General features: G+C 34.2%; 1 protein-coding gene across 2 annotated transcripts in view; it reads right to left on the bottom strand.

The window, feature by feature from the left end:
• LOC144968116 (putative E3 ubiquitin-protein ligase HECTD4) overlaps positions 1-17,918 on the bottom strand; it is a 101,049-nt gene that overhangs the window by 7,330 nt on the left and 75,801 nt on the right. Inside the window, exons 57-66 of one of the 2 annotated variants that reach the window (XM_078906116.1) lie at positions 15,425-15,538; positions 13,730-13,850; positions 11,807-11,940; positions 9,616-9,806; positions 8,603-8,772; positions 7,714-7,813; positions 6,947-7,099; positions 4,532-4,686; positions 3,481-3,633; positions 2,151-2,269 (exon numbers count right to left, since the gene is read on the bottom strand). In XM_078906116.1, coding sequence (XP_078762242.1) covers positions 2,151-2,269; positions 3,481-3,633; positions 4,532-4,686; positions 6,947-7,099; positions 7,714-7,813; positions 8,603-8,772; positions 9,616-9,806; positions 11,807-11,940; positions 13,730-13,850; positions 15,425-15,538 — 1,410 coding nt within the window. The remainder of the gene's footprint in view (positions 1-2,150; positions 2,270-3,480; positions 3,634-4,531; positions 4,687-6,946; positions 7,100-7,713; positions 7,814-8,602; positions 8,773-9,615; positions 9,807-11,806; positions 11,941-13,729; positions 13,851-15,424; positions 15,539-17,918) is intronic. The other variant, XM_078906117.1, reaches the window with a different exon arrangement.

The raw sequence follows: 17,918 nt of genomic DNA, 5'->3' as shown, positions 1-17,918 counted from the left end.
GTGACAAGCATGATGCAAATAACTATAGAGCTATTACTATTCTTAGTTGTGCGGGGAAATTGTTCACTAAAACACTTAACAACAGAATCAATAAATGGGCCGAGACAGAAAATGTTATTAGTGAGGCACAATTTGGTTTTCGAAAGGGAAGGGGGACAATAGACTGTTCATTTGTTTTAATAGAGTAATGGAGACCTTCATAGCACGGGGGAAGAAATTATATTGCTGTTTTATTGAATATGAAAAGGCATATGACAGAATTAATATGGCTGTTCTTTTCACCAAATTATTTAAGCTGTGCATGAGCTCAAAAATTCTGAATATTTTTTAATCTATGTATTCAAATATCAAATTATCAATTAAGGGCCACAAAGAGTGGTTCCCTTCTAATAATGGACTACTGCAGGGGGAAGTATGTTCACCAATATTATTTTCATTATTCAGAGACGTAAACTTTAAATTTGGCTCACAGGAATTTCAGACATCACTCGTAGGAATTTCAATGCCGAAAGAGGAATTTCCGCACACAAGAAAAGGGAATTGGGATGGTATTTGGCATTGTGTTTACATATTGTATAGTTCTAAATAGATAACTGATTAGAATTATATTATGATATATTATAAACACAAGGCACAATACAATCCCAAAGTTTCCTTATTTCAGATGAAGTAAAGCTCCAAAGCCTAATGGTAGTGATTTTAGTATAGGTGGTAGTGAGGATGATGTGGTGTTTGTGGTTGTAGTAGTAGTGATAGTGATGATGATGTGGTGGTGGTGGTGGCGGTTGTAGTTGTAGTAGTATTGATGACGACGTGGTGGTTGTGGTAGTTGTACTGCCGTTTTATTAAAGAACACAGTATGTGCTATATGGTTAACATTGCATATACTGTGTTTTTAAAAACAATGGCAGTGTAGTAGTAGTGATTATGATTTGGTAGTGGTGGTTGTAGTAGTTGTGGTTGTGATGATGATGATGTGATTGTGGTTGTAGTAGTAGTGGTTGTGATGATGATGTGGCGGTGCTGCTGGTTGTAGTAGTTGTGGTCGTGATGATGATGATGTGGTTGTGGTTGTAGTAGTAGTGGTTGTGATGATGATGTGGCGGTGGTGGTGGTTGTAGTAGTCGTAGTGGTCGTGATGATCAGGTGGTGATTGCTTGTAGTAGTAGTGGTAGTGATGATGATGATGTGGTGGTGGTTGTAGTAGTGGTGGTAATGATGATGTGGTGGTGATAGTGGTTGTAGTAGTATTGATAGTGATGATGATGTGGTGGTGGTGGTGATTGTAGTAGAAATGGTAGTAATGATGATGATTTTGTGGTGGTTGTAGTGATGATGTATGGTTGTAGTAGTAGTGGTAGTGATGATGATATGGTGGTGTGGTTGCAGTAGTAGTGGTAGTGATTACGATGTGTTTGTGGTGGTTGTAGTTGTAGTGGTAGTGATAGTGTGCTGGTGGTTTTACTGTAGTTGTAGTGATAATGATGTGGTGGTGGTACTGATAGTTGTAGTAGTGTTAGTTCAGATGATGTAGTAGTATTAGTGGTGGTAGTGATGATTATGTGGTGGTGGTTGTAGTAGTAGTGGTAGTGAAGATGATATGGTGGTGGTGGTCTAGTAGTAGTGGTAATGATGTGATGTTGGTGGTAGTAGTAGTGGTGGTGATGATGTGGTTGTGATGGTGGTTGCAGTAGTAGTGGTAGTAATGATGATGTGGTGGTGGTGTAGTGGTCGTGATAGTGATGTGGTGTTGGTGTTTGTAGTAGTAGTGATAGTGATGATGATGTAGTGGTGGTGGTTGTAGTAGTGACAGTGATGATGATGTGGTGATTGGAGGGGGAGGGTGGTATCCTTGGAACAAATTGACCTCACCGGAGTTTTTTCCGGTGAAACCGGAATTTTGGCATCACTGCATTATTCATAAGCGATCTCGAGGACAAACGTGGATACTGTGCTATATAGAAAGCTCAATTAATAACACTATTTTGTATAGTTATGTTAGTTATTTCTGCTACTTGTGAGTTATATAAATTTTCATCATTGTAAAACTATCTAAAATCTTCTTTTTCTTTGAGTGTGACATCCACGGCATTAAATAGGACTGGCTAAAAATTTAGATTTAAAGCCAAGTAGCAAATAAATGGACAAACCTCAAGGGGGTGGAAGGCGATCCTTGCATCACATTGATATCACAGCCAGTCAAGGATGGAAACAAGCAACTGGCTTCTCCTTCTCCCACAATACTCTCTAACTCAGATTCAGTCTCAGCCTGTTGAGTATGAATAACGAAATGAAGGGGCATTGTGATGAGAATTAATACATTACACGCCCATTCTATCATTTTAATTCTCTCGAGTTCACCCTCATTGAAAATCGAACAATTTTGTTCGATTTTCCATGCATATGAACTCGAGAGAGTTAAAGAAGGCTGTTCATATCTCTTGTTTGCCCAGCATTGGATCTTTATCACTGATGTATCAACAGGTATAATAGGTCCTCATGAAGAAAGAGTTATTGTTGGAAAGTAAAATATTGTCCACAATATGACAAATATAGTACAAAATACGTAACATATACTTATTTTGTTAATTACTCCCTGCTTCCCTATAAAACCTTTGTTACTGTAAAATCAGCCATACAATCTTCAGCCTGAAGCTTTGGCCATAATGGAAGAAGAAGAAGAATTCCAATACCAAAAGTAATAATAGCAGACAACGAAAAATTAGTAGAATTACAAATTTTTGGCTCAGGCTGCGGAGCTTCAAATGTGTCTTTGACTCAATAAATCTTATTGAAAAGGAAAGTGTCATTCCAGAGAACCGATATTTAGGACTTAGGAGTATTTTTTGATCATGTTGAGGGCAAATTATGATGTGTAAAGCTATTTCTATGGTGACTTTTCTTTTTTTTTTCCCTGGAAACGACGAATTTCTGAAATTTCAAGTAGGCAGCTCTGTAATAGCTTTGTCTCAGGGATGTTACAAATCTTGCTCAGTTCGCAATTTTGGATTTTAAAAATAAACATAATATTGAATATCAAAATACTAAGATCAATCATGTCTGAGAAATTTAATGCATAAAATAAAAAAATAAAAAAAAAATTCCCTTTATTCATCCCATAGGGAAAATTTGTCACTTGGGTCTATTCCAAGGGAAGCTGCAGTGCAGAGTGGCAAATTGAGCTAGGGGCGAGGTGACTTGCTCAAGGTCACACAGCGTAGCGATGGGCGATCGAACTTGGTACCTTTCGGGTAGGAAGCAAAGACCGTACCACTGAACCCTGCTGCTCTCTAAATGAAATCATGTTGAAAGTTATCTTCATAGCAAAGAGCTGGTACATAACTGGCATAAAAACTGGTTCCATATATAATCTGCAACAGGAAAAGTAAAGTACATTGTAGCCCAATCAATATACTTTTACAAGGGCATTGGAAGATTCAAAATTTCAATTTACATTATTTCATAGCAAAAATTTATTACCATTTCAATCCTTTTAATAAAACCATAGGTGACGGGATCTGCTTGCTTGAGGTCAACAGATGGGTCGAGGGTCATGCCCACAAGAAGCTTCCAAACAGTAGGCAGAAGGTCAAGGCCTAAGGGAATGTCTGCACGGATGGTGATTCCCAGAAGCTGAAAGGAGGCAGAGATTGTCAAATAATTTTCAAAGTGATGTTGTACAAGGGATGAAAAAGCTGAGACATCAAAGAGTGCAATAACAAACAAAAAATAGAGTTGTTAAGTATTTGTTAATTTGATATGTAATAATAGGTTTCAATTTTAGGGCAAGAGATTGCTATTTATTGTCATGAACAAGACTCAAGATAAACACATAATGTAGAAAGAGATTTCGTCAATTTCCATTCACCAGGTGATTTAGTGGAATATGAAAGTTAATTTATTTTTTTTTGGAAAAGATTTGTTTGACCTAAAAGATAAATCGTGCACTTTTAACAGGTATATAAAGTCATCAAAAGATGCAGACAGAGTGCTGTATAGAATAAAGAAGATCTATTCTTTCTCTTTCATTATAAATCCTCTGAAACAATTGGTCTTAATTTTATGGGGGGGGGGGGGGGGGTTGGTTGGTGCCTGCCTTCAACATTTCACTTTTTAGGGGAATTTTGTGCCCGTTTCCAAATGTTCACTTTTGAAGGAATTTTGTGCCTGTTTCCAAATGTTCACTCTTTGAGGGAATTTTGTGCCCATTTCCAAATATTCAGTTTTTGAGGGAATTTTGTGCCTGTTTCAAAATGTTGACTTTTTGAGGGAATTTTGTGCCTGTTTCCAAATGTTCACTTTTTGAAGGAATTTTGTGCCTGTTTCAAAATGTTCACTTTTCGAGAGAATTTTGTGCCTGTTTCCAAATGTTCACTTTTCGAGAGAATTTTGTGCCTGTTTCCAAATGTTCGCTTATAGAGGGAATTTTGTGCCTGTATCAAATGTTCAGTTTTTGAGGGAATTTTGTGTCTGTTTCCAAATGTTCACTTTTATATTGAGATGGAGGATTATAAAAGTGCATATACTATACCTGTCCCAAGAACACCAAAAGGTTCTCCTCTGGAAACGTCATCTGTCCAGGCATAATGAGCCATCGTCCTTTGTTGGGGCCTGGAATAAGAAGTCCTGTTGATGCAGACTGGAGTTCTCTGGCTACTTGCCACAAGTAGTGACGAAATGAACCACCTGGGTGAATAAGATTGGGATATTGTATTTCAAAGGCGAAGGACCATGGAAAAAAGAAATAAAGGAAGCAGGCCTGTCCTGGATACGGCCACCGCAAAAAAATGGAGATGTCTGGTGGATGCCCTATGTGTCTCAAGGTCCAAAGAGGATTAAGTAAGGATGTCAAAACATAAAACGATTATTGGTAATTATATTAGTGAATGTAAGCACAGCAAAACACTGTTCAATTAAAACAAAAATATTAAATAAATAAAATTCCCATTATTTATCCCTAGGGGAAATTGTCTCTAGGGTCTATTCCAAGGGAAGACTGGAATAACCCAGGCATCAGCCTCAGTGCAGCGCTGCAAATTGAGATAAGGCAATGTGATTTGCTCAAGGCCACACAGCACAGCGGCGGGTGATCGAACTTGGTACCTTTCGAGTACGAAGCAAAGACCGTACCGCTGCGCCACGCGGTCCCTGGATAGCTTCACTAATTTGACTCTCTTTTGAGACAGTGTGATACCAAGATTGACTACCCGTCATGTTGTGTTCCTTGAGCAAGCCACCTAGCCTTAGCTCACTTTGCAGCGCTGCACTACGGCTGACGCATGAGTTATTCCAGTCTTCCCTTGGAATAGATCCTAAAGAAAAATTTCCCCCCGGGGATGAAAAAAAGGAATTTATTATTTTATTTATTTATTGTTTATTTTTTTCCTCTCCTGAGAGATCATTGAGAGTTCAAATTGAATTGTCATTACAACAAAAAAATGACCACATGTGTTGCTCATACACAGATTGCCTCAGGCAAAGAATCAGAAATGTCCACTGACACCAATTTTAGGTGAGAAATATAGTGTGGGAAGAAACAACTGTTTTGTTCAGGTGGTTATTTCACTTATTTCATTCATTTTTAAGCAGGGGTTCATTTACACTAGATGCCACATGTACTTTTCTTTTAGCTAAAAGTAAAATTTGGTTTTGAGAATGATAGGAATCAATAGTTTTTACCTGTGACAATTAGATTGCACCTTATTAGTGTAAGAATTGTCTTTTAACTATTGACACAACTTTACTCTATTCTTACCAACCACAGGAAAACTCACATTCATCAAGATATGAAAGCAACATTTTTCGCATCCTCATTTCTTTTGTACATCACAACATTTACAGAACATTTTATATTATAGCTATAAAAACTTGACACTGTGTGGTAGAGTTATTTTGTAGTAGAACAATAGAATATACTTATTACTTTTCAGTTTGAATGTGAATATCTATTTTTGTGTTGGGTGAGTGTGAAGCTTTGGGAAAAATTATAAAAATGGCTGTAAGGAGAGAGTTAATCCATCTTCTTTATTCTAATTTTTAAAATAAATATTTTAAAGATGCCATTAAAAAAAAAAAAAAATCCCTTTATTCATCCCATAGGGGAAATTTGTCTCTAGGGTCTATTTCACACATTGCAACGGCGGGTGATTGAACTCAGTACTTTTCGGGTATGAAGCAAAGACAGTACTGCTGAGCCATGCTGCCCCCTAAATAATTGCTTTAAAAAAAATTAGAATATCATGCTAGTCGGCTACAACTGTTAAGGAGAGAGTTAATTTATCTTCTTTATTCTAATTTTAAAAAGAAATATTCTAAAGATGCCATACAAATAATTGCTTTTTTTTTTAGGCTACTCACTGTTTAAGAGAGAGATAATTTATCTTCTTTATTCTAATTTTAAAAAGAAATATTCTAAAGATGCCATACAAATAATTGCTTTTTTTTTTAGGGAGATAATTTATCTTCTTTATTCTAATTTTAAAAAGAAATATTCTAAAGATGCCATACAAATAATTGCTTTTTTTTTTTAGGCTACTCACTGTTTAAGGAGAGTTAATTTATCTTCTTTATTCTAATTTTAAAAAGAAATAGTCTAAAGATGCCATACAAATAATTGCTTTTTTTTTTTAGGCTACTCACTGTTTAAGAGAGAGATAATTTATCTTTTTTTTAAAAAGTACTAAAAATGCCATACAAATAATTGCTTTTTTTTTTTTAGGCTACTCACTGTTAAAGAGAGAGATAATTTATCTTCTTTTTTCTAATTTTAAAAAGAAATATTTTAAAGATGCCATACAAATAATTGCTTTTTTTTTTTAGGCTACTCACTGTTAGGGAGAGAGTTAATTTACCTTCTTTATTTTAATTTTAAAAAGAAATATTTTAAAGATTCCATACAAATAATTGCTTTTTAAAAATTACAATATTTTTCTTTTCGACTACTCACTATTTCCATGGACCTCTTCTCCAGTCATCCGTACATTGAAAGAATAGGTAGGGTCACCTCCACTGGCCAATCGCACACAGAAATTCTTAGAGTTCACGCTTGACAGTTGTCGGTATGACTGACATAGAATGCTGGATTGAATTTCTTTTTCTCCTGATATTCGAGAAAGGCAAAAAAAGTAATTGATAATAGTGAATAGCTTTAAGGGATACTGATTAATTAGTTTTAAATTCATGCCATTTATCTTGTTTAGGAGAAATAAAATTGCTTTTTTCCCCCTCAAAAGATCAAATCCTACACATTTTTATTGCGCTGATTAACAACTATGTAACATACATATTGATGACATGAAAAAAGACAAATCACAAAAAAATAAAAAGTATATTATAAGAGGAAAAAAAAAGTCCCATTCCATCCATGACAACAGACATTATGTATGTTCTTTGAAGAAGAACTTGAAGTCAAAAACTTTGTTCATTCAATCTTTATAAAGCTGGCATTTTATTAAAGTTATGGTGTTCACTTCTCGTTCAATCTATCGATAGATATTTTTTTTCTTTTCTGTACTAAATGGTTTGAAATTTTCACAATGAAATAAATTGATTTATAATGTTTAGGTTGTACAAATTAAATAAATTGATTTATAATGTTTAGGTTGTACATAATTAAATAAACTGATTTATAATGTTTAGGTTGTACGTGTAAATTCTCTATAAATATGTGCATTAAATTTTCTTGCAAATATTTTCTATTCCTGAATTCCGTACCTGTACCAATGCTTTCAATAGGGTTGAGAGTAATCTCTGGAGCTGCCTGGTCAGCTTTCCTCTTGGCAGAGGCATTCAGAATACGATTGAAGAAATTCACCTGTTGAAAAGATAATTACATGAAACACTTTAGTATAATCCCCTCAAAAGATCAAATCCTACACATTTTTATTGCACTCATATAATATAAGGATAATCATTACTGTGAATTTGAAAAAAAAAAAAAAAAAATTCAGTTTCTAAAACACAACAACAGAGGAATTTAAGACTGCAGAAGACACACCCACAAATATCCATAGTTGTTTATCTTTCAAATTAAAACAAAAGAGAAATGCAGCAATGTGGTCTAGTGGTTTGACACTCGCTTTCGGATCGGAAGGTCCTGAGTTCGAGCCTCGCTCTGCGCATAGTTGAGTCTTTGGAAAAGGCTCTTTACTCAAATTATATCACTGTACTCAGGTGTAAAATGAGTATTTGGTCGTTAACAGTGTTGTCTCTGTCGGAAAAAAAATTGTAATATCGCCTAACAGGTTACATGTTGCTGTTGGTCACGGACCCTTGTAAAGCACTTTGAGCACATTAAGTGGATATTGTGCTATATAAAAGCTCAAGTATAATAAATGTTGTTTTCTATTTCATTTCTTCTCAAGTTATTCTTCCTTTTTCCCTTCACTTTCTTTCTCTTATTCGATTTTTATTTTCTCTTATCAAAACAATGATCTATGGGGTGGAAGCCGGAATGATGATTCAAATATTCACAGAATTAAACTTCTCATTATTTTCAAAGACTTGATTCTAAAATTTGTATGATCTAATACATTGTACAAAACTGAAAGATTAGCCTCTGATTATTTACATCTTAATAAACAGATTAAAACTATAAGTATACCTTTGAATCGTAGAAAATCAAACTTCTCAGTTGTGAGAGCACATGAGAGGTGCATCGACTGTAGATTTTGCCGGGTCTGAGATCAACAAGTGGCAAAAAGAAGCTTTCGAGAGAATTGTTGAGGCTTTGTAAGAAGGCAAACCTTAGACGAATACTCTCAGGGGGGAGACCTGTATGGAAAAAAAAAATCCTGTTTTAAAATTTATAAATCAAATGAATCAAATTTGTACCTGCTTCAAACTTTTGATGATCACTCACACTGAAATACCTCGGATATACAAATTAAAGATTGATGATTCATACAATTAATAATTTATACATATCATGTATGTCTTTTAGTTAATTCACATAAACAGCAGTATTTTGGGATTTTGGTAATCAAAATTATCTTCTTGTCTAAATTTCTAACCAAGGCAAAACTCCATATTTGTTTCGGTAAAACTACAATTTGTCTATGATCGTGGGTACTCATAGCTCTGCATAAGTACAAAATTCATTAACTACATCAAGAATGCTAAATTTTCTCTTTCCACACTAACACATAATTTCAATATCACTAATGATAATACTAACTTGTGCGGCTATGTGGTCTTGTGGTATGACACTTGCTTTCAGATCGGAAGGTCCTTAGTTCGAGCCTTGCTCGGTGTATAGTTGAGTCCTTGGAAAATACTCTTTACTCACATTCTCTCACCATACTCCAGGTGTGTAAAATGAGTACCTGGTCGTTAACACCATTGCCTCTTTCAGAAAAAAATTGTATTATCACCTAACAGGCGTCATGTCTTGTTCTTTATGTTACGTGTTGGTGTTGGTCAGGGACACTTTGTAAAGCACTTTGAGCATGTTTAGTGGATATTGCGCTATATAAAAGCTTAATCTTAAAAATGTAAATGAAAAACAAAAAATAAAAAAACAAAAGCAGTACGATTTTCAAAAACCCTTTCTTTATCTAGTCATATAACAAACATTACATCACAATCAAAATAGCAGGTAAAAATAAATTTCCATACCTTGCAAACAAAAATACGTTTCACTAGAGAGATTTGCCTCGGTCAGGTGTATTTCATGGGGATGCAAGCGTGCCGATGACACAGACAGTTGGCGACACAACTCGTTGACAAAATGGACTAAGGCAGAATCCTTTTCCAATGTCCATTCCTGCATCATGTGCAAGGCTGCACTGAGATCTGGGCAAGCGCATCTGATGGAGAAAGAGGCATAAGAAAAAAAAAAGAATATTGGATGTTTTTGGATTGACTTATTTGTTTGTTTTTAAAGGTTTTATGGTGCTTGCGACACGTTTAGGTCATGTCAGTGTCAGTAAAAAGGAAGAAAATGGGATTATCAAAATTAATGCACGAAAGAAAAAGTAAGACAGGGGAATTGGTTCGAATAGAGAACAGGTGTAGATTCCAAGAGTGTATTTAGTTTGAGATCACCTAAATGTCTCATCCTGACACAAGCACAGATCCCCACTAAAAGGAACACACTCAAATGTTTACAAATCATACATATGTAAAACAAAATTAATACAGTGCGTAACAGAGAGATGATTTACAAGAAAAAAATTTCATCTCCCAAAACTCTCTAATTCTACATCTGTTTCTCTCCCAGACAGGGTATCCAGCCAGGGTCAGGACAAAACCAAGTAACCTCATTCGAAGATAAAGACAGAAAGCATGTTGGAAACATAGGGGGGTAGGAGACACAGTAAGTGACTCCCTGCCAACTATGGGAGGTTGGGAGGCCCATGCAGGATTGACTTAATTTGTGGCTCTTGAAACCTTAATCCATATCCTACGAATATTTTGCAGATATGTTGGGGGTTTTTTTTACCCTCTTGTGTATAATTTCTAGTTACTGCCATTAAAAAAATAATTAGGGTAAAGTGGCACATATTGAAATAGAAAATGCAAACAGTGCATTTTACATATATTTTTAATACTCTGGATTACTATACGTTGAATGAAGAGGTTTACAGATGAGTTATTTCTTTAACAGGACCAAAAACAGGAATCCCTCCTGTCTACAGTCAAAAGAAGAAAATTGTCTTGGGTTTGGTCATGTTTCTCACTAAAAGACATTTGCAATAAACAGTTGTGCAAGGAATCTTGGCGGGGGTCAGAAGGAGATGTCGGCAAACAAAATGCTGGATGAATACGTAAAAGAATGGACAGCCCAACGCTAATGAGGAAATCTGAGGACAGATCTGAATGGAAGGTCCTTACTGTAAGTCATCTCTCATTTCTCCACTACAACCACCTCAGTCAGGAGGATGAGGAGAGGTGAGGTGAATATCCTTGTATCCGTAATACATCAATGTCATCCCCTCCCCCCTACCTCCATTTCCCTATCCTGTGACTGTTCCCCTATTATTATTTTTTTTACATCACCACCTACGCTAGTTTTAAATCTACACATTGATGCAGTGTTACAATCAATTCACAATTGAAGAGCCTAGCGCTTAACAGCTTGTTACAGGAAAAAAATATAATATGGAGTATGATGAGGATGGTGATGGTGTTATAGGGGAATGGTGAAAGTGAAGGATTGTAACGGAAATAATGGGAAGGTTGTTGTGATGATGATGATGATGATGATGTTGTTGATGCCGATGATGGTGACGATGACTAAGACGTTACTAGTGTGCAAGTGTGTGAGTGTGTCTATGTCAATATATTGTATTGTTAATATTATTATTATTATTGTTATTATTATTATTTATTATTATTATTATTATTTATTATTATTATTATTATTATTATTATTATTATTATTGTTATTATTATTATTGTTGTTATTATTATATTATTTTATTATATTATATTATTATTATTATTATTATTATTATTATTATTATTATTATTATTATTATTATTATTATTATTATTATTATTATTATTTTATTATTATTATTATTATTATTATTTTTATTAAAGTACTTAAGTTATGAAAAATTGGAGGTTAAAATTAGGATTACGTTGTATAGAGTATACCAAAAAATAAAGTTGTAAATTTGAGAAAGGGGACTTAGGTTATACTTATCATGAAAATAATTGGTGAGTGAACGGAGGTGATTATGCTTTAAGTTTGTCACTGATTAGCTTAAAATCATGAAAAATGTGACTTAGGCCCTGTTAGTATTAGGGTCTTCAATATAAAACAAAACAAAACAAAAACTCATCATGTGATTTGAATTACCTCTCCATATGCAGATCGAAGCCACAAGCAAACAGTCCTTTCCACAACGCTCTCAGATCCTGAGTGGCCAGGTCACTACAATAATGGATGAACCCATCCAATGTCAGCAGACGACTCTCAATTTTACTTGCACTCTGGGATGAGAAAATGTGTCAGTGCATGACATAAGCAGTCGTAGGTGAAAATTTTGGATTAGCATTTTTTTTTTTTTTTTTTGCATTTTCTGAAAGAATATGCTCACCAGAGCATATAAATCTTTATTTGAAGCAAATCAGGTGATTTTTAAAAATGAAGTTATGGTCAGATGTATGGGAAAGATATCCAGCAACTCTTCTCAAATTTCATATTTTTTCAACTTGACTAGCTGTAAAAATATTTAGAAATAAATTAAGCTTTCTTTTTCTAAAATATGTTTTTTAATAATGAAATCATTATTTTACAGTAATGACCAATTCAAAAGATTAACTTTGAACAAGTCACTACAGTAATGGATGAGCCCATCCAATGTCAGCAGACGACTCTCAATTTTACTTGCACTCTGGGATGAAAAAATGACAAAAATGTTTCTTTCTTTTTTCTTTGTGTTTTTACATGACAATACAATCGATTTTTATTCATTCTAACATTTTTTTATTGCTCAGAAAACACAAATTCATATTTTTTTAAAAATATACTTATAGTTATAATACCATTATTTATAAACGCAAAGAAGAGAAGAAATTCAGCTGCCATGGACTTTGATTCACTTGATCAATTAAGAAAGTAAAACACCTTAATAACATGTAACAACCAGCCTTATAAACACCTGTTTCAATCAACTACATAATAATAATAACAATAATAATGATAATAATACTAATAATAATAACAATAGTAATAATAATAATAATAATTATTATTATTATTATTATTATTATTATTATTATTATTATTATTATTATTATTATTATATTATTATTATTATTATTATTATTATTATTATGATAGTGAGAAAAAGAAAAAAGTTTATTTATATGGACATGGGGGTCACAAAAAAATTTCAATTTCACTTGGGATTGATCTAGGTCCCTTTGTGTGTGCTCTACCAACTGAGCTTTCCAGGCCCCCAATAATAATAATAATAATAATAATAATATATGGTTTCCGAATTTTAAATAAGTAGTGGCATTTTGTTTAGAATATAGTATCTAGTAAACCAATACAGCTAATATTCACCATTTTTCATCAACTTACCAGCATTTTGAAAATAAAATTTAAACTTTTATGAAATGGGTAGCGCACAAGGATTTAAAACGGTATTACCTTGGTACATTAGAGATAACCATGTGTAGCGCACAAGGATTTAAAACGGTATTACCTTGGGACATTAGAGATAACCATGTGTAGCGCACAAGGATTTAAAATCGTATTACTTTGGTACATTAGAGATAACCATGAGTAGTGCACAAGGATTTAAAATGGTATTACTTTGGTATATTAGAGATAATAACCAAAAGCACAGAGCCTGGAATCAGGCCCATGCTTAAGTTAATGGCCTTAATCATCTTAATCGCCTAAATTGGGATCACATTTTTAGAGGACTATTTCGTGCAGCTATGTGGTCTTTCGGATCAGAAGGTTCTGGGTTCGAGCCTCTCTCTGCGCATACATAGTTGAGTCCTTGGAAAAGGTTCTTTACTCACAGTCTCTCATTGTATTCAGGTGTAAAATGAGTGCCTGGCCGTGAACAGCATTGTTTTTGTCAGAAAAAAATATATCGCCTAACAGGCGTATGTCTCATTCTACAAGTTAAATGTTGCTGTTGGCCAGGGATCCCTTGAAAAGCGCTTTGAGCACGTTTAGTGGATATTGCGCTATATAAAAGGTCAAGTTTTAGAGAACCTGTGAAGTCACAATATCTAGATGACAACATTCATGACATACTTTGGATTCTTTGACAGGTAGATTAGCAGTGGCTCCCTCTTTCTTTCCTCCATCTCTGGGCGAGGAGGACTTTTCCATTTTCTCACCCTCATCCTTTTTCTCTTCCTCTAACAACGGTTGTCTGAGAGTAAAAAAAACAACAAAAAACAGCTTTTATGAGAATAAATACAATTTCCAAGATATAATTTTAAAGTAAATATACATAATTGAATCAATTTTATCGGTTCTAAACACTATAAAAATCAGAAATTATGTATCACATGTGATAAATATTTGAAAACAAAATGGAAACAGAGATCATGTGGCTATGTGGTCTTGTGGTATGACACTCGCTTTCGGATCGGAAGGTCCTGGGTTCGAGCCTCGCTCGGCGCATAGTTGAGTCCTTGGAAAAGGCTCTTTACTCACATTCTCTTACTGTTATCAGGTATAAAATGAGTACCTGGCCATGAACAGCATTGTCTCTGTCTGAAAAAAATGCAATATCGCCTAACACTAACAGGCGTCATGTCTCGTTCTTTATGTTATGAGTTGCTGTTGGTCAAGGACCCTTTGTAAATGTTTTGGGCATGTTCAGTGGATATTGCACTATATAAAAGCTCAAATTATTACTATTATTGTTATTATAAATTATAGACCCATATCACACAGGTCTATAAATTTGCCTTGTCAAAAATAGAAACAGCATGTGAACATCCGATAATGAGGAGGATTGCTAAAAGTATAAACATTGTCATCCACACTTGAACTAGAAATGTTCAATAAATTTTTAAGTCACTTCGGACAGTAATGCTGAAGCAGAGACAAAAGAAAAAGTTTTTTATCTGAACCTTCAAAACCACTTAAGACCATACTTTTTCATTTCAATTTTGCTACCATCAATAAACTTATGACCAAAATACGCTCATCTTTTACACTTATAGAGTAATAGGAGCATGGTTAAATTCACACAATGTAATATCTGCAAACCTAATTCATAACAATAGAGTTAGAATGAATCATGAAGCATAATGAAGTAATCGTGAAGAGAACAGAAAAGCTGGAAAAATTGAGTGTGAATTACTATATTTTTCATATCAGATAAAATTTGAATTCCGTCAATTGGTGACAAATTTTATGGAGCTTCAAATATTCAGGGAAATCCACCATTTTACCCCCGCCCCCTAAAAATCTGCCTGTTAATAAATATCCCGCTAAGTATGCAATGGACAACATTATAATAAGTACAATAACTAATTTTTTTTAAAAACATCTTAAAACATTTCTTTTTAATATGTTACACAGTAGAATTATATTGCTTTGTTTCACACTGCAAGTTTGAGTGGTTGTAAGTTTGAGTGAAAGTTGTCACATTACTGTTAAGATCTTTGAGTTTGTTGGGATAAGGGATGAGGCGCTATATAAAGACCATATATTATTATTATTATTATTATTATTATTAAAAACGTGTTTCACTGGTAACTCATTATTTACAATAGGGAAACAAAAATATAACCAACAACCCACTTTTTTCTTTTACCCCCTTGGATAAAAAGCATGACTAATCAAAACCAAAATAAAACATCATCATGCAGGTAAAAACACAAGAAACATGTATCTGACATTTTGAATATTATGGTAAAGGGAGGTGTGTGCTGAAGGGGTGGGTGGGGGTTTGGGGTCAGGAGGGGAGGAGAGCGAGACAGCATAGCTTACTTCTCCTCGTGTCCCTTTTCCACCATTCCCAACACTTGTCTCTCCTTCTGAGAACGCACAGAGGTCTTTTTAACACCTTTCCCCTTTGAACTTCTGTCACTGGATGTTGGTGAACTGGAATTCAACAGCAAGAACGTCATCAATTCTACATTAGTCTGAACTCGGGCATTTCTATATGATAAGGTTAGTCCATTGTTAACAAAACTTTCTTTTAAAATTGTGACAATGCAGATTTTGTTGCTTGAAGCTCGATTAAATAAATTCAGAGCCATGTGGCCCATGGAGTATGAGTTTATCCCAGTTTCTATAGCGTTAAACAGACAAAAGCAATTGCTTGCTACCCTTTGGATAGGATGCGACTATATTGCAAAGTACTTGCACCAGATCTAACAGACCCAGCTACCCAATCACTGCTGGGTGGACAGGAGGGAGTTCAGAAAAAATCTAAACTGCACCCGGGATCGATCTCGGTCCCTTTGCATGTGAAGCGAGTGCTCTATCAACTGCTATCGGCACCCCCCGTATAAATAAACAAACAATAGTCAAATGAAAATGAAAGCTTCAATTTAATTTACGAAGACGGATAATGTGGACGTTTCAGGTTTCCCCTTTGACAACAAGTTACAATGAATGGAACACTGAAAGACAAATTAGAGATGAGAAAATGGTGCTGTTAAGGTGAATAAACAAAACAATCATTTTGTTTATTCACCTTAACGAAGAATTCTCTCATCTGTCATTCGTCTTTAGTGTTATAGTCATCAACAACAAGCATTAATCATTTTATATAATTATTTTCACTTTTTTACTTCCAAATAATGTAAATATTAATTTAATAATTTATTTGTTTTGCAATCTTTTCAATTTTCAATTAAATAGTGACAATTTTAACGTTTTTACAGTGTTGAAATAACATATATAAAGTGCAGCTCTGGCTGTGAAACGGCTACTTATTTATATATATACATCATATTTCCATTATCTATTTATCTTACTGTGTAAACATGTCTGAAAAAAAAAATGTCCTTTTTGGGATTCAATAAATTATTATTATTATTATTATTTTTATTATTATTATTATTATTATTATTATTATTATTATTATTATTATTATTATTATTATTATTATTATTATTATTATTTGTTGACAATGGGAAAACACGAAATGTTTACATTATCTGTCTTCGTTAATTAAATTGAAATTGAAGCTTTCATTTTTATTTAAAATTGTGATGATAATAATAGCCAACCTCTGAAAGAAAGATATGAAATTGAATGTGATGTAAGTTTCAATGGCGTGAATGTGTCAAGTTTTTGCTTTCTCAAAAAAAAAAGAAGAAAAAGTAGTACTTCAGAGCCTTAAGGTCCATGTAAACCGGAGTTTATAATTTTCTATGGCGTGAAATAGATAATAGCAATTGCCTGCTACTTTGGATAGGAGTGTCTAATCACAAAGTACTTTCAACCAGATTTAAGAGACCCAGCTACTCAATCACTTCTGGGTGGACATGGGTGTCAGAAAAAATCTCAATTTCACAGAGGATTGACCTCAGTCCCTTTTGTGTGAGCGATTGCTCTACCAACTGAGCTATCGGGACCAATCAACAGTTTAGATAACTGATTAATCAGACATGGGGCCAAAAGTGCAAGTCTTTTTATTCTTGATTAATTGAAACTTAAGTTTTGTTTTTTTATGTTTTTAAAGGTTTTACAGCACTCGCAACACATTAAGGTCATATCAGCACCAGTAAAAAGGAAGAAATTTAGATAGTAAAAAGTTCTAGAATTACAATTAAAGCATCAAAGAAAAGACAAAGGGGAATGAGTTCAAATAGGGAACAGATGTAGATTCCAAAAGCACACTACTATCAAAGTACTTAGTTTTAGATCACCTAAAAGTCTCATCCAGAAACAAGCACAGGTCCCTACTAAGAGGAATACACTCAAATGTTTACAAATCATATATGATATGTAAACAAAACAATACAGTGCATAACAGAGAGATGATTTACAAGACAAAAAATATCATCTCCTAAAACTCTAACTATTCATTTGACTGTTTCCCTCCCAGCTAGGGTATCCGGCCAGGGCTTGGACAAAACCAAGTAATCTCATTCCAAGACAAAGACAGATAGCATGTTGGAAAACAGATATAGGGGGATAGAAGACACAGTAAATGCCTCCCTGCAATTGAAACTTACATTTGACTTCATACTTGTTTTAGATAGAAGACATTGTGTGGTATAAACTTAATATTTCCTATAAAATTGTTGCATCTACAACCACGTCAGTATAATAGCCTCTCATCATAAAGCAAAGTCAAACTACTGCGTGGATGATTCGTCATAATCATCGCAAGGTCATTATTCAGTGTTGTAGCTTTAGATACGTTTTCTCCTATAAACTCCCTTAACTAATGGAGACTACTTGCAGCTTTTTGGTCATGTAGTATGACATTTGCCTTAAGACAAGTAGATTCTTGGTTCGAGTCTGC

Source organism: Berghia stephanieae, chromosome 3 (assembly GCF_034508935.2).
Source record: "Berghia stephanieae isolate SIO BIC M18660-M18661 chromosome 3, UCSD_Bste_1.3, whole genome shotgun sequence".
NCBI lineage: Eukaryota > Metazoa > Mollusca > Gastropoda > Nudibranchia > Aeolidiidae > Berghia > Berghia stephanieae.
Note: the sequence above shows the minus strand (reverse complement) of the source record. Positions and strands in the feature narration are given on the sequence as shown.